At 38.5% G+C, this 26,680-nt stretch overlaps 1 protein-coding gene across 1 annotated transcript in view; it reads right to left on the reverse strand.

The window, feature by feature from the left end:
• SETD2 (SET domain containing 2, histone lysine methyltransferase) overlaps positions 1–26,680 on the reverse strand; it is a 105,946-nt gene that overhangs the window by 73,192 nt on the left and 6,074 nt on the right. Inside the window, exon 2 of the mRNA XM_037030564.1 lies at positions 1,019–1,034. Within this exon, the coding sequence (XP_036886459.1) occupies positions 1,019–1,034 (16 nt within the window). The remainder of the gene's footprint in view (positions 1–1,018; positions 1,035–26,680) is intronic.

A 26,680-nucleotide genomic window follows, 5' to 3' on the forward strand; every position in this document is an offset into this window, starting at 1 on the left:
TTTCCATAACCAAAGCCTCCCATCTCCCTCATTTGACAGATGAGGTTAACCAAATGAGGCCTTTCTGACTTCTGGGAAATTACTCTGCCCTGGCACACCACCGTCTCTGCCCAGGCCCCACACACCCAGACCATGCTGATTTATAGTCTGATCCTAGTGTACAAGAGACAGCTACAAAGTATAATCTAAGAAGACGACATCTTCCTCTATTATTTGCCAAAACACCAAAGGAAATGGTGGGCTTTAGAAGTAAAATGCGTAACCTAAGGCACAGGTGGCAAACACAAGGCCCTCCACGTTGTATTACCCGGCCCCGCACCTTGTTTCTTCCCAGTGGAAGCACTAAGCTCCTTGCCCCTGGTTAAGGAGTAGTTACATGTATACAGTCCTAACATTACACTCAGCCCTTTGAAGGCAACCACAAGGCTGATGTGGCCCCCGGTGAACATGAGTTTGACACCCCTGTGCTCGAGTGTAGACCAGAACTTCGGAAAAGTCTACAATAAACTCAAGCCTGAATTAGAGACGGTACACTTGCCATCTGAAACATTCTTCTAATTGATGTTATTTAACCAACTCTCACTATTTAAAAGAACAGTTTTCCCCCCAACATGGTAAAATCTAAAATCAATTTTCAAAATTATACAGTAACCATTCATGTGGGAAAGTAAATATCTTCACATGAATTATCATACAGAGCAGTGGTATTCAAATACTTGTAAGAAACAGAATCCACTTTTCAAATTAAATCTTACACTGAAGCTCAATACGTAAAAACAGAAAAGAAACTGTCTCCAAAGTTGCCAGCTTCCTTTACCTTGCCTTAAGCTCTAGAAGCAGCAAACTTTAAACAAACATTTTCTTGATGTATCTAATATCCCACTCTGGAATAAGTTACTGTAGGTCCAAAACCAAAATTAAACAAAAACTATTACTTCCTATCACATTCCAAATGACAGCAAAATTTTAAATATTTTCAACCCCATAATCACTGAATAAATAGTTAAATAATACTTACCTCATTTTCTTCTTCTCTATTACCATCCAGCCAAGAGAGCATGCAAAGAAATTAAAAAAATCATAAGTTGAAAAGAAAGTTGTTTTTTTTCTAAACTTAGAATACCTACAAACTACAGGTATATTCTACATGGACTGTCCATTCCTTCACATGCTCAGGTACATTTAGTATAGCAAATATTTCCTGAAGGTAGTACCATGTACTATGCCAGGTGCTGAAGATAAAAAGAAAATAAAACTGAGTCCACAGCCCTTAAAAAGCTTAGTTATATATCCAAAATATAATTTTGTTATAAAAGTAACTCTAACATAATGGAGTAAATACAAGGATAGAAATATATACAGCATAACAGCAAAGAGTAAGATAAGTAACTCAGTTTAGTGGAAGGGAAGGAATACAAAGAATCCTCCCTAAAAGAAAAGCACCGTATTTTACCATGTCTCATGATTATACACCGTAGGCAGAATCATCCCATGCACAATGCACACAAAAATGTGAGTGTGCAGTAGACACAGGAATGCATTATACACGGCAAACCCAGTAGTTTTTGAAAGATATACCTGTAGGAAGACTTTGGCAAAGGCACAGAGATTAAAACACAAAACTGTATGTGCAAGGAAACTAGGAACAATTCAACATCACCTAAGTATAAAGTGTAAGGCAGAACAAAGCCAACAGATGAAATAGGAAGCAGTGGATAGATCCAGAGGCCATGTTTCTCCTGAAGAGAAACATGTTTTATCTTATAGATTAGGGGTTATCAATCTTTTCTGGTATACATTCAACAATGTCTTTGATGAGTGCGAGGTATATATATTCTGCTCCACATCACAGTGTACTTCTCTCGAGCTCCTAGTTATGTTCTAACAAAGTAGCTGCAATGACTCTGAGGAATCCAAAGCCAAAAAGTCTGGTATGCACAAGTGCATCTAAACATAAGGGGGACAGGGAAGCTACAAAAGGACTTTAGACTATGACACACAGGTTTATATTTCAAGGAAGTAACTCTATAGGCTATATTGCAAGACTGGAGTACAATATAATCTGTTTTAAACGCTCCTTAAAAGAAATGTATAAAAACCCCTTCCCCAAATGTAGGCCTGTTGCCACCATAATTCAATCAATTCACTAGTATGTGTAGCAGCCATACAAAACCAAGTAAAATAAGGAAAGAAGCTGACAATACAGGGATGAGAGCTAAAGTAGTGCCTAGATGAAACACTTGTGTCTTACAACACATTGCACACTAGATTTGATATAAATTAGTACCGTGTGCAATTTTTTCCAAGAACAGAAAGTCGCCTGGAGATGTCCAAGCACTTGGAGTGCCATTCCCATCTGTACTCCTCTTTCCGTGGACCTTTACGAGCATTTGTGCTCATCTGCATGGTATCTCCACATAGGAAGTGCTAAAAATACCGAGGTGACGGAGCCCTTTCCTAAGCCTCAGTCATTCTACTCTAAACAAGCAAATGAAAAGAAAATCCTGACAAACTGTGATGAAAGTCAATACATGGTCAAAAGGCTGAAGAACACATAAAGTTTTTATAATGAAGAAACATTATAAATATGGTATTGGTGAGGGGGAGGGGACAGGGGGAGAAAAAGGCCCATTTCAGAAATCAGAGAACTGCTAGACAGAGATGGCAAAACATATCCCACAACTTGATAATGAAATAAAATGTTTATCATAAAAAGGATATAAGCACATACAGAAAATGTGGAGAAAATATCAGATTTTCATAAGAGCATTTCTTGTTAATAGAAAAAAAAAACAAAGTACAAACAAAAAAAGTTTATAATTCAACCCATTCAGAGACAATTGCTATTAAATCCTCAGTCTATACTGTTCTAACACTACTTCTGTGTACTTGTGTCTGGAGGACTTAAGTAGAAATCTCTCCTTTTTAGGTATAGTAATCACAGCATGCAAGCCATTCTATATCTTGCATCCTCCTTCATCATAAACAGAGCAGGTGAGCAAATAAGGTGTTATCACAGAAAAAGTATGGAATCACAACAGACTGAGGGAATGACCTTCAGAAAAAGGGATATAAATTATTGAAGGCATAGTTAATTTTCAAAATAAAACAACCATGTCTCTTTTGGCCTCTATTTCTCTCTGACATAATTAGTTGAAAGCTGGGGGAAGAGACAGGGTAAAAGACCTAAAGAAAATTCAAGGATGGGAAACAAATGAAAGTGAACTCTAAATCCTCAATGTTGCTGCCCAATGTTGGACATCACTAATTTATAATCAAGCTCATCAGCGCTTACTCTACTTCTGCGGGCAGCATTAAGCTGTCTAGAAGAAACTAGAGGAAACAACCAATGAGTCACTCCAGCAAGTTGGGTGGGACAAGAAGGATAGAAGGCAAGGGGTTGAGAAAATTGAAGGAATTCCCAAGAACGTTGAAGTAACTGACCTAGAGACCCATAGACAATAGATAAAAAAGTGAAATCTGAAGGATGCTGATAAACTGAAGGACCAGTAGGGACAAGATACCAGCGTCTACAAAGAGTAGATTTGATGGAAACCAAAAAGAAAAGTAGAAGAGTAAGGTAAAAGAATTAAAAAGTATGGCCAGATATTACAATATGGCCAATATTTTACAGTTGTGGTACAATCCCAGGAGATGACAATATCTAAGTGTGCGAGTAGACTGCCACAGCAATAAGAAGATGAGACCTTTTTGAAGAAATTAATGAAATTACGAATCTACAATTAATAGCAAGAAGCAGCCACAAGTGTTTTTAACAAAAGACTTGCTTTAGTAAATAATACAATGTATGTCAAACAACCAAACAGAAAAGAATGAAGAAACAAGAATTCAAAAAAATAAGGAGAGGCTTAGGAACCTCCCGGACATCTTTAAATGTTCCAACATCCAAACTACAGGTGTACCAGGAGGGGAAGAGGAAGAGCAACAAGTGGAAAACTTATTTGAACAAATAATAAAGGAGAACTTCCCCAGTCTGGCAAAGGACATAGACTTCCAGGAAGTCCAGGAAGCTCAGAGAGTCCCAAAGAAGTTGGACCCAAGAAGGAACATACCAAGGCACATCATCATTACATTAGCCAAGATTAAAATGAAGCAGAGAATCCTAGAAGCAGCATGAGATAAGGGGACAGTCACCTACAAAGGAATGCCTGTCAGGCTGTCAACAGATTTCTCAAAAGAGACCTTCCAGGCAAGAAGGGGCTGGAAAGAAGTATTCCAAGTCATGAAATCCAAAGACCTATATCCAAGATTGCTCTATCCAGCAAAGCTTTCATTTAGAATGGAAGGGCAGATAAAGTGCTTCTCGGATAAGGTCAAGTTCAAGGAGTTCATCATCACCAAGCCCTTATTATATGTTAAAGGGACTTAACTAAGAAAAAGACAATAAAAAAGATGAACAGTGAAGGGACAGCAAACTCACAGTTATTAACAACCACACCTAAAACAAAAGCAAACCAAGAGGACAGCTAGATCAGGAGGGGAAACATAGAAATGGAGATCACATGGAGGGTTAGCAACAGGAGAGTGGGAGGGAGAGGGAGGGGGAGAAGGTACAGAGAACAAGATGCATAGGTGGTGGGGAGAAAATAGATGAGGAGGGCAAGAGTTGTGTGGGAAATGTAGAAGCCGAAGAACTTACAACACATGGACATGAACTAAAGGGGAATGTGGGTGGGAGGGGATGTGCAGGGTGGAGGGGAATGAAAGGGGACAACTGTAATGGCATAATCAATAAAATACATTATAAAAAATAATAATACAATGTTGACAGCAAAGAACAAGGTAGGGAAGCCAGGGCTGTAAGCACTGGGCTCCCCCTGTGCCCTGCCATGAAAACCAAGGAGGCATGCAAAAATAGGCACTTAACTCTCTAGCATGACATCACACTTGAAAGGCCTTATTTCTTCTTTTGAAAACAAATTACGGAAGAAAAATCAGAGGAATATTGCAGTAAGGTGACTGTCAAAATGTAGAGTGTGCAGACCTGCAACTTGCTGAAGAACTGTATTTAAAGAATGTTGATTAAGCCATGTCAACAGAAAGACAATCATTACTAGGTGATAGAGTGCATGTGGAAAAAGACTTAAAAGAGTTTTAGTCTTAGCAAGGTCAAAGAACCAAAGAATGACATGATTATCAATGTAAAACAACCAACCTCTTGGGCTAGCACACAAGAAGTAAAGTTTCCGAAGGAAGTCCTGGTATAAGAGACTCAGCCACATGAAGGATATTCATAAATCGTTATAAACAGGTTGGATAGTAAGAAAAGCTATTCTGGATATCATGGTGCACAAGAAATGGTTACAGTTAACTAGAAGTATTTTAGTTACTCTAGAAAAAAGATGACCTACATAGGACCATAGTGATTTATTTCAAAATATCAGAAAACTCAGAAGATAAAATAATCTTATTTTGCACAATTCCAAAAACCTGGACCTGTAACCAACAGCAATACAGAACGATGGATTTCAGCTCATTTAATTTTAACATTTTAAATTTATTTATTTGAAAAATATATGCATCCAGGGGAAAATTTTTTAAAATATTTTATTTATTTATTTTCAGAGAGAGGGGAAGGGAAGGAGAGAGGGAGAGAAATATCAATGTGTGGTTGCCTTTCATGTGTCCCCCACTGGGAACTGGCCTGCAACCCAGGCATGTGCCCTGACTGGGAATCGAACCACGATCGTGTGGTTGGCAGGCCCGTGCTCAATCCACTGAGCTACACCAGCCAGGGCCAGGGGAAATTTTTTATGATACCAAGAGATATACAACTAAAACTAGCTCTCTCTCCCCAGTGGCAACTACTGTTAAGCTTTATACATCCTTCCAAAAATTGTGTGCATATGAGAGCATATACATCTCTTTCTAGGAGAAAACACACAAGCGGAAACTTTCTGCACCTTCTTTGCTCTCCACTTAAAGCCTTGGTTATCATTACACATCAATGCATATGGATGTAGCTTCAGCTATTGTTCTACCAACATAACAGCTTTCCTTCCTTTTTTTTATATTGCTTTTTAATCCTCACCTGAGGGTATATTTATTGATTTTAGAGAGAGGAACATCAATTGGTTGCCTCTTGTATGCATCCAGACTAGGGATGGAACTCGCTTTCTTTCTGAACCTCAGACAATCCAAGCTAATTTCTGCCCTTTTCATCTAAAGGTTCCTTCTTAGAATACAGTACTACTTCTCATAGATGTTTCACAGACTGCCCCTTAAAAATAAGATGATAACGTGAATGTTACCTCCTCTGGTGTTCCCCCATTACTCTTCTAGCATCTTATTTTATTGCTAGCATTTATCAGTATGAGGTTTTTTCTCTGCTTTAATGTAGTGCCTGTTTCCTACCACTACAACACAAACTCCTTTAGGGAAGGGATTCTGGGTTACCTCGTTCACAGCTGCATTTGAGTACCAAAAGCACTATTTGGAACACAGAAAGTACTTCATAAATATTTGACTCACATCATTCCCACCTCCCTATCTAACTAAGCTTGCTTTACACTATTCACCAGGAGAAATTTCAAAGATCTCTAAGTTCAAACATAAATCAGCCTCTACTTCAAATAATTTTTCATACTGCTCTTCATTCTACCATCTTCCTCCCTCTCTCCCAGCTTGCACACAAATATCACCACGCCCATCTTAATCCTCTCAGCCATTTCCATCTTGTTTTTATTCATTTGACAATTATGAATGATTACTATGAGCTCTGAACTGTACTGCCTTTTCCTATCCCTTTCCTTACCATTCTAGACACTACTACTAAACTCAACTCCTACACCATATACTTTGCAGAATGACAATCACATATAGCCTTGAGTTGCATTTATTATTCTTGCCTTCCCAATTTGAGTTTAAGTTACAAAGAGATAAAGACACCATCTTGCCCTTATTGTATAATCTCCCCTGGGCTTATCATTCTCATTCCTAGCATAATTCTCATAACATTTTGAATTAAAGAACTTCCTTAACAACAGAACCAAGTTTAGCTTTCCCACAATGTCATACAAATCAACTACACTTATACCCCCAAATAGTTGGAGCTTTATTTTAATGTGGTGAGTTAAGAACTTATTTTCTTTATATAAGAAATCACTTTATAAACAAACACAGCTAATCTCAAATGTATCATTGTAGAGTTCTACAGTAAGTGAGGAAAGGTAAGAATATCATCACAAGTATTAACTGTATGTATACCTGAAATCTGTCTACCTGAAATTAGGAAATTTAATTCCTAAATTTGTCTTCTAAATTAGTTTGCACAAACACTGCATATAGTGAATTATGTTCTCCTGTTAAAGTATTCTGCTTTTTCCAAAATCCATGAATTGAGCTATATGATGACCCACCCCATTTGAACATTTTAGGGCCTGTTATATGCAAGTGAGTTTCACTGCTTGTATTTATTATTTTTTTGTATTCATTATTTTGAATTAAATCTCTTAAATTATCTATTTTATTTTCACTGTTAGCAAAATTTGGGAGAGGCGACACCCGTTATACCAAATAATTTTCAAAAAGCAGAAATGTGTAAGTACTGAAATTCACTTTCAGTATTAGCCAATGAATCACAACACAAAGAACTGAGGGTAAGTTCTCAGTGACCTGATCACATTATACTACTGTCTTATAACCCCCTTTTACTAGCCCACCATCACAATTATAAGCAGTCAACAGACTGTTTTCCATTTTTAAGGTACTTGGTTAAATGCTCTACAAAGTTGAGCTGATTTGACTCTCAAATCTATGAAAGGTATACTATTTGTATTCCCATTTTATAAATGAAGAAACAGATAGTTATATAGCTAGTGAAGCAACAGAGCCAAGTATCCACAGGCCATTTGACTGGACAGCCCTTGCTCTTTACATCAAATATTTACTAGTTAGTACACAGATCTGGGAGCAAAGGGTAAAAAGTTTCAGGAAAACATATCTGATTCCATGTACTAGTAAATGTTACTTGCCTAGCAACAGAAGAGGCTGTAAAGTGAAATAAAAAGTAACAGAAGTGTTTACACTGGAGTCCTGATGATCATGTCCATATGAGAGAGAAAACTCCTAAACTGGATGTTAAAAAAAAAATTAACTAGTTTTTTTTCCAATTTAGGACTAGATTCTTCTATGAGATACATACTACACTGAAAGCAGTATAGAATATCAGCTCCCAAGAGTCTGAGAGATGGCTTATTACAGACAGACTGCAGGGTATGTAAGATCACCTAGTAAATGTTTAATAAGTTGCACCCACCCTGTATTTTACCAGACAGCACTTAATGCCAGCCTTCCAGTCCTACTCTTGCTTAACCACATTAAACAGAAGCATAAAAATACATAGTGGTCAGTCCCTTCATGTGGCTATAAACTTTCATGCAAATTAGCTCTTTAATATCCACCTTCAAAATAAAAACAAAATGAAAACATGTGACATGATTAAACCTAAACACACAAGAAAGACGAGGTCTCTCTTTTTAAACACAAAGATGATAGAGAATTCAGGATCTCTTTCCTTCATAAGTACCTGCTTACTCTGATGTTAATATTAAAAATGCTTCTGAAAACAATTTTATTGTTTCATGTTTCACATTTTTTTGTTTTAAGTATAAATAATAAAAATATACATGGGCCATGTTTTTCTTTGGTAGCACAATGAATACAGAAAATCAGGAAATTTCTAGCATAACAAATTACCACCAAACAAAAATCAAAATACAACAAAAGGAAATGAAACTCAGTTTTGGTAAAGAACAAAAGCTTAGTGGATTGAGCACTGGCTGAGAACCAGAAGGTCACTGGTTCGATTCCTGGTTGGGCTACATGCCTAGGTTGTGGGCCAGGTCCCTATGGGGAGCGAGAGGCAACCACACACTGATGTTCTCTCCTTTTTCTCCTTCCCTTCCCCCATCTCTAAAAATAAATAAATAAATAAATAAATAAATCTTTTAAAAAAAGGAACAAAAGCTTAAATGCAATTCTAAAAATAGTCACCATTTGCCCTAGCTGGTGTGGCTTTGTGGATTGAATGCCAGCTTGTGACCCAAAAGGGTGCCCATTGCACATGCCTGGATTGTAAGCTGGGTCCTAGTAGGGGCAGACAAGAGGCAACCACACACTGATATTTCTCTCCCTTTCTTTCTCCCTCCCTTCCCCTCTCTAAAAATAAATTTAAAATCTTTTAAAAATTTATTTAAAAAGTAGTCGTCATTTTTTTCTGGTAGTTATGAAGAATTCAAGCATTTTCCAAAAATATAGCAAATTAATGTCTGAGGTGTGGAAGAGAAGGTTTCAAGTAAGTACACATTTTTTAAAAAAGCAAACAAACCCTCAAACAATTATTCTTAAAATGCCAAGCCAATGAAAACATAGGACCATTGTGAATTACAATGTACTGAATACAGCACCCCTCACCACTTAATACATGGAAAACAAAATGCAAATGTTATCCATATGGTAGCAAAACATTGGAAATGGTCTAAATGTTCATCAGTAAAGTGGCTAATTACAACCCTGGTACATCCATCCATTTAATGTAATAGCATGTAGCAGTACAAAGTAAGGATGAAAATCTCTGCTTTGGAATGATCTCAATAATTTTGGGGGGGGAGGAAGCAAGACACAGAACAGTATGTTTAGTATGCTTTTAATTTCAAAAAGGAAAGTGGAAGACTCAACCAAAATGAAAGATAATGATTACATATCAAAGGAAACGGTGAGAGGAGACCAGGGATGAAAGCTATACCTCTTTGAACATTCTTTTATTGCAGTAACTTTGGAATCATGTAAAATGCTGTAATTTTAAAATCAGAAAGTAAAAAATGAAAGAAAAAAAAAAGATGTCTGCCCTGGCTGGTGTAGCTCAATGGATTGAGCACGGGCCTGCCAACCACACGATCGCAGTTCGATTCCCAGTTAGGGCACATGCCTGGGCTGTAGGCCAGTTCCCAGCAGGGGACTCACAAGAGGCAACCATACATTGATATTTCTCTCCTTCTCTACTTCCCTTCCTCTCTAAAGATAAATAAATAAAATCTTAAAAAAAAGATGTCTCTTTAAAAAAAATAAGTAAAAAATGATTTCTATAAATTCCAAAAATAAGAACTATTAAACTGGTGATGGTATAAACACAAACGCATATGCCTTACTGGAATACACCTTAGGAGTAAAAAAAAAAGAAAGAAATCTTAAACTATACTTAGTAGTCTTACTGTTACAATAATATCAGTACTACTGAACTGTGACATATAAACAGACAAAGCAATGAAGTCATTCTACTTAATGTCATTAGGAACCAGTATTTTCAACATAAAAGTTTTTTATTTCATTTTATTATTTTTTAATCCTCACCTGAGGATATTTTTCATTGCTTTCGGAGAGAGGAAGGGAGAAAGAAAAACATCGATGAGAGAGAGAAGCACTGATTGCTTGCCTTCTGTATGCACCTGGACCAGGGATTGAACTCACAACCTAGGTATGTGCCTTGCCCAGGAATCAAACCCACAATCCTTCAGCTACAGAACAACACTCCAACCACCTGACCCAAACTAGTCAAGGTAGTATAAAAGTTCTTTAATAAATAAAACCTCTTAAATAAGAATTGGAAAGATCAGTGTGAAATGAAAAGTTTTTATTTACTAAAAAATACAAATATCCTAACTGTTCAATAAAAAGGCCTGAGCATTGATGACCCAGCAGGTGTGGGCAGCATGACTAGTGTCTAGATTGTGGTGTCTAAATACCATTTTCACTAAAAAAGAGAAAAGGCTCAAAGAAGAAACATTTGATTTCAGGGGTAAGGCAGGAGGTATATAAATGAGCTAGGGCCAAGGAAGTTATTAAGTACTACCAGGATTATGCAAAAGGACATTGAAGCCAATTTGAAAAGGATTGCTGGTCAAAGATGAGGCAACTTGTGCAACAGTAAGAACAAAAAATGAGTGTGACGTATTGAAGTGCAGCAAATATACAAAGTAAGGCCACCTGATTATGTGCCCCCTGATATGATAAAATAGATAAGTGATAAACAGCTGAAGTGGGGAAGGTGGGGGTAGTATGATGTAACTACCAGCGTCCAAAGAACACAGGAAACAGAAAAACATGTCAGGACACCATAAGGATACATACAGCCAATAACTATAAGGAGACTATTGTAGACTGAGAGATCTAAAAGTTGGTAATCATACGGTTATTTAAATACTGATTTTAAAAAATGTATAAGGACTGTGTATTAAGTAATATTAAGAATTACTACATCCTGACCAGTGTGGCTTAGTTAGTTGGGCATTGTCTAGCAAAGCAAATGGTCACTGGTTTGATTCCTGGTCAGGGCACATGCCTGGGTTATGGGTTCAGTCTCTGGCCGGGGCGAGTACGATAGACAAATGATTAATGTTTCTCTCCCACATCAATGTTTCTCTTCCTCTCTTTCTTCCCCCTTCCTATTAAATATATAAATGAATAAATGAATAAACAAACAAACAAAATCTTTTTCATAAGAATTATTGCCAATTGTGCTGGGTATAATGGTATTGTGGGTTTTTAAAAAAATCCTCACCAGAAGATATGTTTATTGATTTTTTTTAAAAGAGAGAGAGAAGACAGGAAGGAGAGATGGAGAAGAGGGAGAGAGAGAAACACGGATATGAGAAACATTGATGTGTTGCACCTCAATCTGGGTGGAACCCATGTATATGACCTGACCAATAATCAACCCCAAAACCTTTTGGTGCAGGGGACAACACTCCAACCAACTGAGCCACCCAGCCACGGCATGGTCACTCTTTAAAGCCTTTACCTCTTAGAAATATAAACATGGAATGACAGAAAATCTGGGTAGCTTTAAAATATTCTAGTAGCAACAAAAAGAGTAGGGTATAGCTGAAACCAGAACGGCAAAATGTTAGTAACAGCTAAGGCTGGATAAGTACCCTGGGCAGGGGGTTCATTATATTATTCTCTCTCGTATGAATGTTTAAGATTTTCCAGAAAAAAATGTTTTTAAAGTTTAACTGTAATACAAAAGAGGACAACAAATCCCCAAATAAACGTGAGACCATGTGTGCACGTGCAGTAGCAGAAAGGGTTGGTGGTCAGAAGTGTGTCGGCAGAGTATGTATTCCTGGTACCATCCAATCACCCACCTATCCGCAATCAGGGCCTATTTACCAGGTTGCAGCTTAGCATTAATCTCTTGACCCAAGTGGTAGTAAACAGGGTTTATCCATTTGATATAGACTTTATTTCTATGGTTGCAAGAATTTCAGTCCCCAATAATAATTTAAAAATCATATACATGTAACCAAAGCGAACATTATGTTATGATGGAAAATATTTTCTATAAATTATCTTTTGCCAAATAGAATCAGCACAATTCTACTTTAGGGTTATTTAATTTGAAAAGATAGTGTGAGAAATTTTTTAAAGATTCAAGGTAAAAAAGTTTCAACAGTAGATATAGAACTATTCTGAATAATTAAGTCTAATTTTTTAGGATAAGACATCACAGTGCTAAATTTTCATTTCCTATGAACATTATCTTTTGAGTTAAGGTAAACATAAAAACAATACAATATTTTATATATAATTTTGCAAATTAGAAATCTAGATGCAATTTTCACTTCCAGATATCAAATTCCAGATATGTACATAATACTATAGTATATATTCATAATGCACAATAATAAAGCTAGTTAATCTATACAACAGAATTTTATCACTTCTATCCAATGGGTTGTTTGCTTTATGTCTGATATCAAGTTATACTATGACCTGAATTAAAGAAAATGCAGTTGGTCCACAGCCCTAGCTATCAAGTCCCTAGCCACTAAAATATTCCAGTAATCACAGAGGAATGTTAAGTATCATCAATAGCTCATTACAAGAGGTCAAATCTTATGCTCTACAAGAAATATTGACAAGGCAGAAGCACTCCTCGCAGAAACAGAAAGTAAAATAACAGAAGGACTGAGCCTTGGAATTAACAACAGCAGTTAAATATCATACCTGAAAGTCAAACTAGGCAGCTGGTTTTCACACCTACCGTTAAGAGCACTGAAAATCAAAGCTGACACTGTCACACACTCCAACTAGCATGATGAAAAAACTACATGGTTGAATCTAAATTTTCTGTTATAGGGCCTTTTTAGTGGCTTCTGTCCTTACGTCATGTTCCAATTCCTCTTCTCCTCCATAATATATTTCCAAAATTCCAGATGGGGAGACATTACCCTATCATACACAGGTTAAGAACAAAAGCTTGAAAGTCAGTAAATGTAGATTTGAATACAATCTCCAATACTTTACCACTTTCTAACATAATTGACCAAGAGAAATGATGGCCAAAGAGATTACCTATAAAATTAAAATAGTAATAATGTATTTCAAAAGGATGGAACGCAGGAGAGGATTGGGGAAGGGAGAAAATGTCTAAGCCTTTGCAGAGAGTGACCTTGATTTTCTCCTTCAACAGTCAGTGCTTGGACAGAACTAATGCTCAACCCCCATCCCAGCCACTCAAATCCAGCCTTCTGCCACCTCTTCCCAGTGCCCATAGCCGCCCCAAGGCCCCACCACCACCACTCCAGCACTGCATAGCCACCTCTCCTCAGCCTCTAGCCATCATAACCGACATCCACATCACAGGTATGCCAGAACTACCACCAGGACTTGAAGGCATCAACCCCAGCTATCAACCCCAAGATCAACCTAGAGCTCATGCTTCCAACATCTACTTGTCCATATCTTACTACTTTGACCATGTGGCTTTAAAGAACTTTGCCAAATATTTTCTTCAATAATCTCATGAGAGAGAACACGCTGAGAAACTGATTAAGCTGCAGAGCCAATAAGGTGGCCAAGTCTTCCTTCAGGATGTCAAGAAACCAGACCTGACCACTGGGAGGATAGGCTGAATGCAACAGAATGTGCATTACACTTGGAAAACACTGTGAATCAGTGATTAGAATTGCACAAACTGACCACTGACAGAATTACCCTCATTTTTGTCACTTCATCAAGACTTACTATGGGAGACAATGATGAGAGCTAACTAAACCTCAGTCTGGCTTCCCATTGCCATGGAGGTGACTTCCCTGATCACCAAGGTAGTGCATGCATGTTGGGGTTTTCTTTACCTTTTCTATAACTTGCACCAAATCACCGACTTATATTCATTTGTACTCTTCCTTCACATAAAGTACTTGGTAGCCCCTCTCCCCAAAAGAAAAAATGTCTATTTAAAATCCTCTATACCGTGCCTGACAAATAGTTATTGCTCAATAAATGGGAAATATAGTTAACAATCTGAATTATGTATTTATAAGATTTTTTTTTAAGATTTCATTTATTTACTTTTAGAGAGGAAATGGGAGGGAGAAAGAGAGGGAGAGAAACATCAATGTGTAGTTGCCTCTTGCATGTCCCTCACTGGGAACCTGGCCCACAACCCAGGCATGTGCCCTGACGGGGAATCGAATGGGCGCCCCTTTGGTTCGCAGGCCAGCACTCAATCCACTGAGCCACACCAGCCAAGGCTTTATAAGAATCTTTGATTAACAAGTCTCCACAATTAGAAAATAAGCATACATAGTAAAGGCCCTGCTCATTTTTTTATCCCATTTATTGGGATTGATAAACCTGGGGCTAAAAAAATTTTGCATTGGGGACTTCCGGCCAAGATGGAGGTGCAGGTAACACACTGTGCCTCCTGGCACAACCGAAATAAGGACAACAAAAATTTAGAAACAAAGTAACAACCAGAACTGTATGTAAGAAAATTGAACTGTATGGAAGTCAGACAGCCAATGAGCTGAAATAGACACATTCATCCAGACCGGCAGGTGGGGCAGAGTCAGTAAGCGGGGCAGAGTCAGGAGGTGGGGCAGAGTCAGGAGGTGGGGCAAAGTCAGGTGGCACAGGAAGTGGTGACATCCCACATGCAGGACCCAGCAGGCGGACCCTGGGCATGGGGTGGCAACAGGAAGACCCAGGGAGGTGGCAATTGAGAAGCAGGCCACTGCGCTCACAAGGCTGCTGGCTGACCAGACAGTGGTCCTACAGTCGTGTGCAGATAACTGGGGAGCGAGACAGTCCGCATAACCCAGGGTCCTAGCACTGGGAAATAAAGTCTCAAAACACTGACTGAAAATACCTGTGAGGGTTGAGGTGTAGGGAGAGACTCCCAGCCTCACAGGAGAGTCCGTTGGAGAGACTCACAGGGTCCTACAACATACACAAGCACACCCACATGGGAATCAGCACCAGAAAGGCCCAGTTTGCTTGGGGGAAGAGGCGGAAGGGACTGAAGTCCAACAAAGAGTAGTACAAATACCATTATTCCCTCTCGGACCCCACCCCAACATAGGGCCTCACAATTCAGAGACTGGGTTGCCCCATCCTGGTGAACACCTAAGGCTCCACCCCTCATACTTAACAGGACTGACAAGACAGAAAAAAAAAGAACAGATCAAAGCTCCAGAAATAATACAATTAAGCAACCAAGAGATAGCCAACCTATTAGATGCGCAGTTCAAAGCACTGGTAATCAGGATGCTCACAGAATTGGTTGAATTTGGTTGCAAATTAGATGAACAGATGAAGGCTACACTAAGAAAAATGAAGGAAAATGCACAGGGAACCAAGAGTCATGGAAAGAAAACTGGGACTCTTAGCCCTGGCTGGTGTAGCTCAGTGGATTGAGCACAAGCCTGCAAACCAGAGGATCCTAATTTGATTCCCAGTCAGGGTACATGCCTGGGTTGCAGGCCGGTTCCCTGCAGGCCAGTTTCCAGCAGGGGGCGCACGAAAGGTAACCATACATTGATGTTTCTCTCCCTCTCTCCTTCCCCTCTAAAGATAAATAAATAAAATCTTAAAAAAAGAAAAAAAAACTGGGACTCTTGTAATCAATGGAGTGGACCAGAAGGAAGAAAGAAACAATCAAACAGAAAAAAAGGAAGAAACAAGAATTCAAAAAAAATGAGGAGAGGCGTAGGGACCTCCAAGACATCTTTAAATGTTCCAACATTCAAATTATAGAGGTACCAGAAGGGGAAGAGAAAGAGCAACAAGTGGAAAACTTACTTGAACAAATAATAAAGGAGAACTTCCCCAATCTGACAAAGAAAATAGACTTCCAGTAAGTCCAGGAAGCTCAGAGTCCCAAAGAAGGTATACCCAAGGAGGAGCACACCAAGGCACATCATAATTGCATTGCCCAAAATAAAAATGAAGGAGAGAATCCTAGAAGCAGCAAGAAATAAGGAGACAGTCACTTACAAAGGAATTCCCATCAGACTGTCAACTGATTTCTCAAAAGAGACCTTTCAGGCAAGAAGGGGCTGGAAAGAAATATTCCAAGTCATGAAAGACAAGGACCTACAGCCAAGATTGCTCTATCCAGCAAAGTGTTCATTTAGAATGGAAGGGCAGATAAAGAGCTTCTCAGATAAGGTGAAGTCCAAGGAGTTTATCATCACCAATCCCTTATTATATGAAATGTTAAAGGGACTTATCTAAGCAAAAGAAGATAAATATATGAACAGTGAAAGGACAGCAAACTCACAATTATTAACAACCACACCTAAAACAAAAACAAACCAAGGAAAACAACTAGAATGGGAACAGAACCACAGAAATGGAGATCACATGGAGAGTGAGCAACAGGGGAGTGGGAGGAGGAGAGAGGGGAAAAGGTACAGAGAATAAGTAGCATAGATGGTAGGTAGAAAATAGACAGGGGGAAGGCAGGAGTAGTATGGAAAATGTAAAAGCTAAAGAACTTAAGACACACAGACATGAACTAAAGCTGGGGAAAGTGAGTGGGAGAGGGTGTGCAGGGTAGAGGGGAATGAAGGGGGAAAATGGGACAACTGTAATAGCATAATCAATAAAATATATTTAAAAATTTTTGTATTGATAGGGTACACAGTAAATAATTTTGATCAAATGAGGAGTACAGAAGTGGAGGTGAGAAATGAAAGGTAGAGAGAGACTGAAAATAACAAAAATAGGGAGGCATCACAGAAGAAAAGGTTTTTTAATACTTAACTGTAGTCTTCAGGCCAGTGCCAGTTGGCTAAGTTTTGTTATATATCCACAAGCACATAAACTGAGACTGAAGTTTAGAAACTTTTACAGCCATGTGACCTTGACCAATGGTCAATAGGCTTATGTGTTTTTAAGCTTTTTATTTTGAAATAATTCCAGATTGACAGGAGTTGCAAAAATAGTACAAAGAGTCCCCTGTACTCTTTACCCAGCCCCTTTCAAACAGGGACATCTTATATAGCCACAGTCTACTATTAAAACAAGGAAATGGAAATTGGGTACATTGCTGTTAACCAGACTGGACCTTATTCAGTTTCCGCCACTCTTTTTAACCTGCATCCATATTCATTTGTGTGTGCATGTGTAGTTCTACACAATTTTATTATGCAGGGATTCATGTAACCACCGAAACAATCAAGATACTGACTTCCATCAGTGGCACTGTACTCTGAACGTCTAAATTTTTCCCTTCATTTTTCTAGAAATTTATTTTTATTGTATGTTTTAAAAATATCAGTCCATAATATGCTGAAAAGAAAGAAAGAAAAAAAGCCCTGGTCTTTCACCACAGATAGTTCAAGAAACATTAACCTAAAACATCCACGAATTACCTTTATCCTATTTGAAACCCCTTATCTCTAAATAATTGATCATTAGACTTATTTTCTCCTATGGGTTAGTAGACATTCTTAGGTTGAAGCATATTCAGATGATCCTAACTTTTTGTACGTTAAGGTTTTATTTCTACCTTATAAAGTTCTATTCTTCACTCCACAGTCTTTTACTTCTATTTTACACAACAGACCAAGGTAAACAAAGGCCAGGATTTCATGTTTAAGCCTCCTGGAGAAGAGTGCAACATGTGGGGAATAAATAGACAACAAGACAGAAGAAGAAGGAAGGAAGGAGGAAGGAGGAAGAGATAGGAAGGAGGAGAAAGAAGAAAGGAGATGGAAGAAAAAGAAGAAAAAAAGGCCTCCAGAAACTTCACAATGTTCATCCAAAAATCTTCCTTAGAATTTCTTTTTTACCTCCTCAGATTCCTGACAATACACTAGAATCATTTCTTACCTGGAGCTTTGAGAAATTTTCAAAAATGTTTAGACTACACATCATTTATTAAATTTTCCTAAATGACAGAAAACTGTACTTGAACAATTAAATAAAAATAAAAATAAATAATAAATAATAATAAAATTTTTTTCCTTTAGCTCCTAGTCCACACTTCCTACACTCTTGTTTGTGAAAGTATGATTAGAACCCTGTAAACAACATTTTTCCTACATAGAAGAACACTCAAAGGCTGGAAGAATAAGAGGGAATCTGCTCCTTCCAGTTGATCACGGGTCCTATGTGTATGTATAAGTCATTAACGCATTTCACCCTGGTGTTGATTCCAGTTTCTACATTTCCCCCCACAATCCCAAACCAGGTTGACTGCAACTCCTCACAAACACCAGCACAACTAGCTGAACACCCAACTTCCTCTGAGGTCCAGTTCTGCAGGGCCCTACCCTGAGCTTCTAGGTTCTGGAAATCATAACCTCTTCCTTTTTTTCTCCCAGCCTTAGGGTGACTATAAATTACTTTCTGCCTTTGTCTTGTTACCTCAGTGTCCCCTTTTCATTTTCTCAGTTCTCCAAAAATTCTTTTAACCAATTCCTTACATTAAATTATTTTCCTGACTGATAAAGATTAAAACAATCTTAGAGCTTAAAGCTCTTTTCTTAAAAGGTTATAGTAGAAACACAAAATAGAAATAATTATTCTAATGTAACTGTGACATTCATCACTCTAATGCTAAATTGTGGCAGAGTAAGCTTTTTATCAAATCACCTAAAAAGCATAAAATCAGGATGAGCCATGCTTTCCTGAAAACTTATAATCTTTCCATTTAACTATTTAAAAAATATAAAATTATTCTTAGTTGACAGGCTGTACTAAAACATGCAGGCAGGCTGGATTTGGCCCACTGGCCCGTTTGCAAATCTCAGTTCTAAATTGTGCCTTTCACAAAATCAAAATACTATATTCATTGATGACCTCAAAAAATAAATTTAGTAAACTCAGGCTTAAACTATAACCTGCCCTGACCAGTGTGGCTCAGTTGGTTGGGCATTGTTCTGCAAAGCAGAGGGTTGCCAGTTTGATTCCCAGTCAGGGTACATGCCTGGATTGTGGGTTCAGTCCATGGTGGAGATGTGTACAAGAGGCAAGTAATAGAGGCAACGGATCAATGTTTCACTCCCTCCTTCCCCTCTCTCTAAAAAGTAAATAAAATCTATAAAAAAGGAAAACTATAACTAACCTGAAACTTCACTGAAACAGAATAGCATCACCCTCCTCAAACTATTTTACAATGAGGACAAAAGAAAATTTACTAACAGGGAAATTTCAAAGTACAGTATGACCTATATTCTTTTAAAGTGTTCACCAACCTTGTATACCTTCCTTCTACCTCAATCTTTTAGTACCACAAAAGCAGCATTGATTTTTAAATTAACTGAATAATGCAAATTTCTGAATATGAAAAGCATTAAGTTAGGGTCTTAATAATATACAACTTAAGTTAGAGTAATAATGGTCCCATTTTCCAAACAATTCTTCAAGTACAGAAAATATCTAGAGACATCTAAGCAAGTTACATGGAAATTTATTTCTTTTTCTTTTTTTAAAATATATTTTATTGATTATACCATTACAGTTGTTCTATTCCCCACCTTCATTCCCCTCCACCCGCACACTCCCTCCCCCACCATCCCCCCCCTTAGTTTATAACCACGTGTCTCAAGTTCTTTAGATTCTGTATTTCCCCCACTATTCTCGCCCTCCCCCCTATCTATTTTCTACCTACTGTCTATTCTTTTTTCTGTGCCTTCTCCCCCCTTCTCCTCCTCCCACACCCCTGTTTCTAACCCTCCATGTGTTCTTCATTTCTATGGTTCCACTCCTGATCTAGCTGTCCTCTTGGTTTGCTTTTGTTTTAGGTGTGGTGGTTAATAACTGAGTTTGCTGTCCTTTCACTGTTCCTATTTTTCATCTTCTTTTTCTTAGTTAAGTCCCTTTAGCATTTCATATAATAAGGGCTTGGTGATGATGAACTCCTTGAACTTGACCTTATCTGAGAAGCACTTTATCTGTCCTTCCATTCTAAATGAAAGTTTTGCTGGATAAAGCAATCTTGGCTGTAGGTCTTTGGATTTCATGACTTGGAATACTTCTTTCCAGCCCCTTCTTGCCTGTAAGGTCTCTTTTGAGAAATCCGCTGACAGTCTGATGGGTACTCCTTTGTAGGTGACTGTCCCCTTATCCCTTGCTGCTTCTAGGATTCTCTCCTTCATTTTGGTCTTGGCTAATGTAATTATGATGTGCCTTGGTGTGTTCCTTCTTGGGTCCAACTTCTTTGGCACTCTCTGAGCTTCCTGGATTTCCTGGAAGTCTATTTCCTTTGCCAGACTGGGGAAGTTCTCCTTTATTATTTGTTCAAATACGTTTTCCACTCGTGGCTGTTTCTTTCCCCCTTCTGGTACCCCTATAATCCGGATGTTGGAACGTTTAAAGATGTCCTGGAGGTTCCTAAGCCTCTCCTCATTTTTTTGAATTCTCATTTCTTCATTCCTTTCTGGTGGGATGTTTTGTTCTTCCTTCTGGTCCATTCCATTGATTTGAGTCCCAGTTTCCTTTCCATCGCTATTGGTTTCCTGGACATCTCCCTTCATTTCAATTAGTTTAGCCTTCATATGTTCCTCTAATTTGTGACTATAATCAACCAGTTCTGTGAGCATCCTGATAAATAGTGTCTTGAACTGTGCATCTGAGAGGCTGGCAGTCTCTTGGTCGCTTAGAGTTATTGGCTCTGGGACTTTGAGTTCTTCTTGCGCCATCTTTTGGGCTGTTCGTGCCTGTTCTGTAGCAGGATCGGAGCCCTAGGTGTTCACCAGAGCAGGGCAACTCAGTCACTGGGTTGTGACATTGTATGTGGGGGCGGGGTCAGAGAGGAACTATGGCGTCCCGTCTGCCGCCTGCCGCTGCGGCCCCCCACCGGCGCCGCAGCCACCACCATCACTGGGCCCACATGTTTTGTTCCACTGCACTCGATTGTGCCACCGCCGTCAGCCCTCCACCACTGGGTTCGCCCCCTGGGGCCTGCGTGGTCCATCCCACTGTGCGCGAATGTGCGACCTCGGTCAGTCTGCTCCACACCCCGACTGGTTCCGGGCTGCCTGCGTGCATAAGTCGGGGGATCTGTCCTGCCCGACCCTGCTCCGCTGCTGGCTCCGTCCCTCTTACTGTCCCCGTTGAACAGTTTGTCGTTGTCGGATTTCCGTATAATTCAATTTTCTGGTCTTTGGGTGTGTCTTTGTTCTCCAAACCTTTGTTGTATTCAAACTTGGCTGTGGGAGAAGGCACAGTGTTTCCACCTATGCCTACATCTTGGCGGAAGTCCTGGAAATTTCTTATTTCAAAGTACCCATAATTATATAGCCTCTCCTGTTATCCTACAACTAATTTGATTTCCTTGTATCAGCAATGAGGAATCTCTTTGACACTTAATGCTCCTACAAATATGTTCATTATTGCTACGTGTGAGTTCTGTCCATTTGTCCAAAAACCATGAGTTCAAGTCCTAAGAGGACCCACAAACTAGGTTACCTCACCACCTAAACACAGCTTGCACTGATAGCAAGACATAAGCAGCACAAGCAACAACACAGGAGTATGTGTGGCATGAGAAAGGCATAAAATAAACATGACCCCTCTCAAAGAAAGGCAAATTATCTATAGTAAACAGACAAATTTTGATGAGGTACAATAAAATATTTTGTTACAAATGTGAAAATGTACTCCTGAAGTTTCCCACAACGTAGCTGTAATAGGTACACTCTTTAAACTTAAGTTTATCATGTCCATTAAAAAATAAAAACAGCCCTGAGTGGTGTGGCTGTCCACAAAGCGAAGGTCACCAGTTCAATCCCTGGTCAGGGCACTTGCCTGGGCTGTGCGTTCAGTCTGGGTTGGGGGGGTGGGTAATGAAAGGCAGCCAATTGGTGTTTCTCTCCCTCTCTTTCTCCCTCCCTTTCCCTTTCTCTAAAAATAAATGAATAAATCTTTAATAAAAGTAAAAACCTTTTATAGTTGTATAATCATTCAGGAAACCAACTGTCACAATTATGGAAAGTATAGTATAGTCTTTTTGGCAGATTAACAGCAGTTGGTGCAAGGAAGTAATGTTAATAGCTGAATACCAACACTGAAACAACGGCAGCTGAATATAAAACCAATGTTTCCCCAATTACAGTATTGCTTGCATGCATCAGAGAAGCAATGAGACTACCAAGAAATACTGAGTTGGCCAAAAAGTCCATTCCATTTTGCTCCATAAAATAAAAAGACATTTTTCATTTTTACCAATAACTTTATTGATCTGGGTATTTTGAATATGTCGGCTATCTCCCACATGGCATAATGTTGATTGTTCTCAATGTCTTGATTTGATCACTATCAACTTCAACTGGTCCAGCCAACTGTGGAGCATCACCCAGCAAGAAATCTCTCCAGCACAAACTGTGCAAACCACTTTGGACACATTCAATCAGTCACAGCACCTTCTCCCTACACTGCACAATTCTTTTTTTGCATCTCAGTTTTGCATTTTTACCTTTCTTTTTTTCTTAAATTTTATTTATTTACTTTTAGAAACAGGGGAAGGGAGGGAGAAACAGAGGGAGAGAAACATAGATGTGCAAGAGCTACAGCAACTGGTTGCCTCCTGCATGCCCCCCCAACTGGGAACCCGACCATAACCTAGGCATGTGCCCTGAATGGGAATCGAACCGTCCTTTCAATCTGCAGGCTGGCACTCAATCCACTGAGCCACACCAGCCAGGGCAGCATTTTTACCTTTCTTGAAATAATAAAACATAATATGCTGAAAATGTTGCATATTTACTTCCATCTTCAGTATTAAAACAGCCACACAAAAATTTACTAATTTTGATAAGTTTTTTAAAAATGCACAATGATATGAGAACTGTCACAATACTACCTAACAAAATTGTTTTGAATGAAATTAAAGACAACTAAGTGCTGCTACAAGCCATCTTACAGAAAAAAAACACGCGTACTTTTTGGCCAACCCAATACTTGGTGTTCATCTTTCCTTGACTACTTTTCTTTATTATTAGAGAAGATAATAATAGTGTCAGAGAATATGAAATTGGGGCATGAGTTGGAACCTGCTTGTGATAGGATATATTTTTCAGTTTAGCATATGCTAGCTGCAAAATATGTTATCTATGCGCTTTTGTGAAACACAGTCATTGCTTATACTACTTTTTTTCCATATAAAAACTTCAAAAAATGTTTACAGCCCTAGCCAGATAGCTCAGTTGGTTAGAGCATTGACCCAAACACTAAGGTTGCAGGTTTGATTCCCAGTCAGGGCACATACAAAAATCAACCAATGAATTAACAAGAGTGAAACAAGTCAATGTTTCTTTCTCTCTCACTCCCTCTCTCGGTCTAAAATCAATCAATCAATAAACAAGATGTTTTTATATGTACATGCATTGTAGTAATTCTCCAACTTTTCAGATCCTTTAGGTGGCTAGTTATACAAAGCATAAAGAAAAGCTAACATTTTATCGGAGCCTAAGGATTCATCCATTCCTTTGCACAGTTTAGACTTCTGCGGTTCTGTTGCTAATACCTAAGAGATTTTGTAGTCTCATGTACTAGAAAATCCAAAGACCATGATAAACATGCTGTAGACTTACTATCCTTTTAAATGGAGGAATCCCAGTAACTAGAAGCTGAGTACATAGTAGTACATGCTTAGTAAATGTTGCAGTTGACTTGATTCTTCATAACTATCATTATTTTCACCACAGAAGCAGTACCATAAAATATGTAGCTTACATTACACAGTTGATATAGATATTCTAGTCTACAACTGATAAATTAATGGAAGAGTTATATATTTTTTAAAGATTTTATTTCTTTTTAGAGAGAAGGGAAGGGAGGGAGAAAAAGAGGGAGAGAAACATCAATGTGTGGTTGCCATTCTCACACCCCGCACTGGGGACCCAGCCCCACAACCCAGGCATGTGCCTGGACTGGGAATCGAACCAGAGATCCTTTGGTTCATAGTCCAGTACATAATCCACTGAGCTACAATCCACTGAGACAGAGTTTTATTTTTTTAACCAGGCAATTTTAGAAAGTCTTTGTGTGTGCTCAATATCAGAATAAATAAATTCTGATACAAAGGGTTTTTGCAGCCATCTATATAATTTATGGAAAATGTTAGTGCTACTTTACATTAACACAAAATTCATAAAAATTTTAAACATGGCATGCATCATCTGCCAACTAAAGTAGAGAGCATGTAATTAATAACTATTCACCGAGAGGCCAAATATCAGACTAAGAACTCAGAATACAAGTTAATCCATGGGTCTCCAAAGAGCTAATCATGAAGCAAATACTAGTGATTACGATACAACACTCCCCAAAGGAAGGCTCCAACTGCACTTGGCAGGAAGGGGGCAGCAGGAAGAGCTATAGGCAGAAACCAGACTTGCTTCAGGTTCTTGCAAGCCCACAGCAGGCTCCCAGTAAACAGACCTCCCAGCAGCCTGCCAGCAAGGTCAGACTCCTTCCTACCACCATCCACACACCACCCCAAGGACATCTTCACTTGTGAGATGTTAGAATCGGACAGAAAACACATTCTAAAATAAAAAGCATCTATAGTAATTCAGACCAATTTTAAAGCTCCATTTAATGACCAACATATTATCTGCTCAGTTGGAAAAGACATTGAAGTAAATGCTAGCCTGATTTTATTAAAAGGCTACCAAAGTACATTATACACAAATTCCAAAACTAAAGGACCCAAATACAACATTTTATTATCAAGCGATAACCAAAAATTACACAAGGTAATTGCCTCTCATTTGAACCCATGAAAGTAGATGTCCAATTATAATCCCAATACGAAAAAAAGCCTACTGAATTTTCAGTTGACCAGCTTCAAACCAACTATTTTCAAAAGACTGCACTTAAATGCCTTGAGTTTTGTTTTTAAAATAACCAAGTTGGCCCTGGCTGGTATAGCTCAGTGGATTGAGCGGGGGCCTGTGAACCAGAGTATCACGGTTCGATTCCCAGTTGGGGCACATGCCTGGGTTGCGGGCCAATTCCCAGCAGGGATGCATGAGAGGCAACCATACATTGATATTTCTCTCCCTCACTCCCTCCCTTCCCCTCTAAAGACAAATAAATAAAAATCTTTAAAATAACCAAGCAAGTAACCAAAGTAAGGCAGAAATAAAGCTCTTTAAAAACCCATCAGTACCAGGTAAAATAATTTTTTTAGAAGAAAAAAGCACTGGAGTCAAACTCTAAATAAAATAATAAAAACACTATCATAAATACCAGATATACTCACCCCGTGAGGAAACATTTGAAAGGAGACACATTTCACATAGTACAACATGTCAATAGGCCCTTTTTAGCAGTCCATCGCCTTAACCACTCAGCCACCTCGTCCCTTCATTAGGCCCTTTTTAAACTGCTTAACATGATACTCAGACACCTTAAGAAAATAAAACTCTATAGTATATCCATAGAGTTTATCCATATTCTATTCTTAAACAGAATATTGCCTGTTTAAAAAAAAGGGTTATGCATGGTAGTATGACTCCCTTTATGTAAAAACAAAAATCAAACAAAAGGAATGGAAAGGTGGAGAAGGGAAGAGATGTTAAGGGTGGACTTTCACTTTTTCCTCTATAAACATCTATATTATCTTACCCTTTTGCAACAAGCATTTATTGTTCCAGTCATTAAAAAAAAACATTTTAAGCATACTACCAGACACTTATTGTTTCTAAAATACCATGTTTACAGTTAGTACAAAGAGGTCATCTTAGTAAAGTACCTCCAAAGGTTGAATTTAAAGCTCTATCCTCATATATTAAAGAAGACGACTAAGAGTCATGACAATTAAATGAAACGTATAACCCTAGACTGAAAAAGATGACACTACTGGAACACTGGCAAAATTTAAATATGAACTGTTTGTAAAGTAACAGTATTGTTATGTTAAATTGCTTGAATTTGATTGCTGTATATTGGTTACCTGAGAGAATGATTTTTCTTAGGTAATTCTATGAAATATTCAGGGGTGAAGGATCATAATGTTTACAACTTACTCTCAAATGCTTTAGCCAAAAAGAAACACATGTACATATTTCTACATAGAAAGATAAAGCAAATATGGCAAAATTTCAATTACTTATAAATCTACACAGAAAGTATATGGGAATGAATTCATTATACCACTCTTGCAACTTTCCTGCAAGTTTGAAATTGTTTCAAAATAAAAGTGTAAGGACTCTCCGTCCCCCTCAGGAGTGGATCTCAGAAAGAAAAAGGATTCTGCCCTAGCTGATGTAGCTCAGTGGATTGAGCGCGAGTCTGCGAACCTAAAGATCTTGGTTGGATTCCCGGTCAGGGCACATGCCTGGGTTGCAGGCCAGTTCCCAGTGGGGGGCGCATGAGAGACAACCATACATTGATTATTTCTCTCCCTCTCCTTCCCTTC

This window comes from Sturnira hondurensis, unplaced genomic scaffold (assembly GCF_014824575.4).
Source record: "Sturnira hondurensis isolate 20B ecotype Veracruz unplaced genomic scaffold, ASM1482457v3 Scaffold0020787, whole genome shotgun sequence".
Classification (NCBI taxonomy): Eukaryota; Metazoa; Chordata; class Mammalia; order Chiroptera; family Phyllostomidae; genus Sturnira; species Sturnira hondurensis.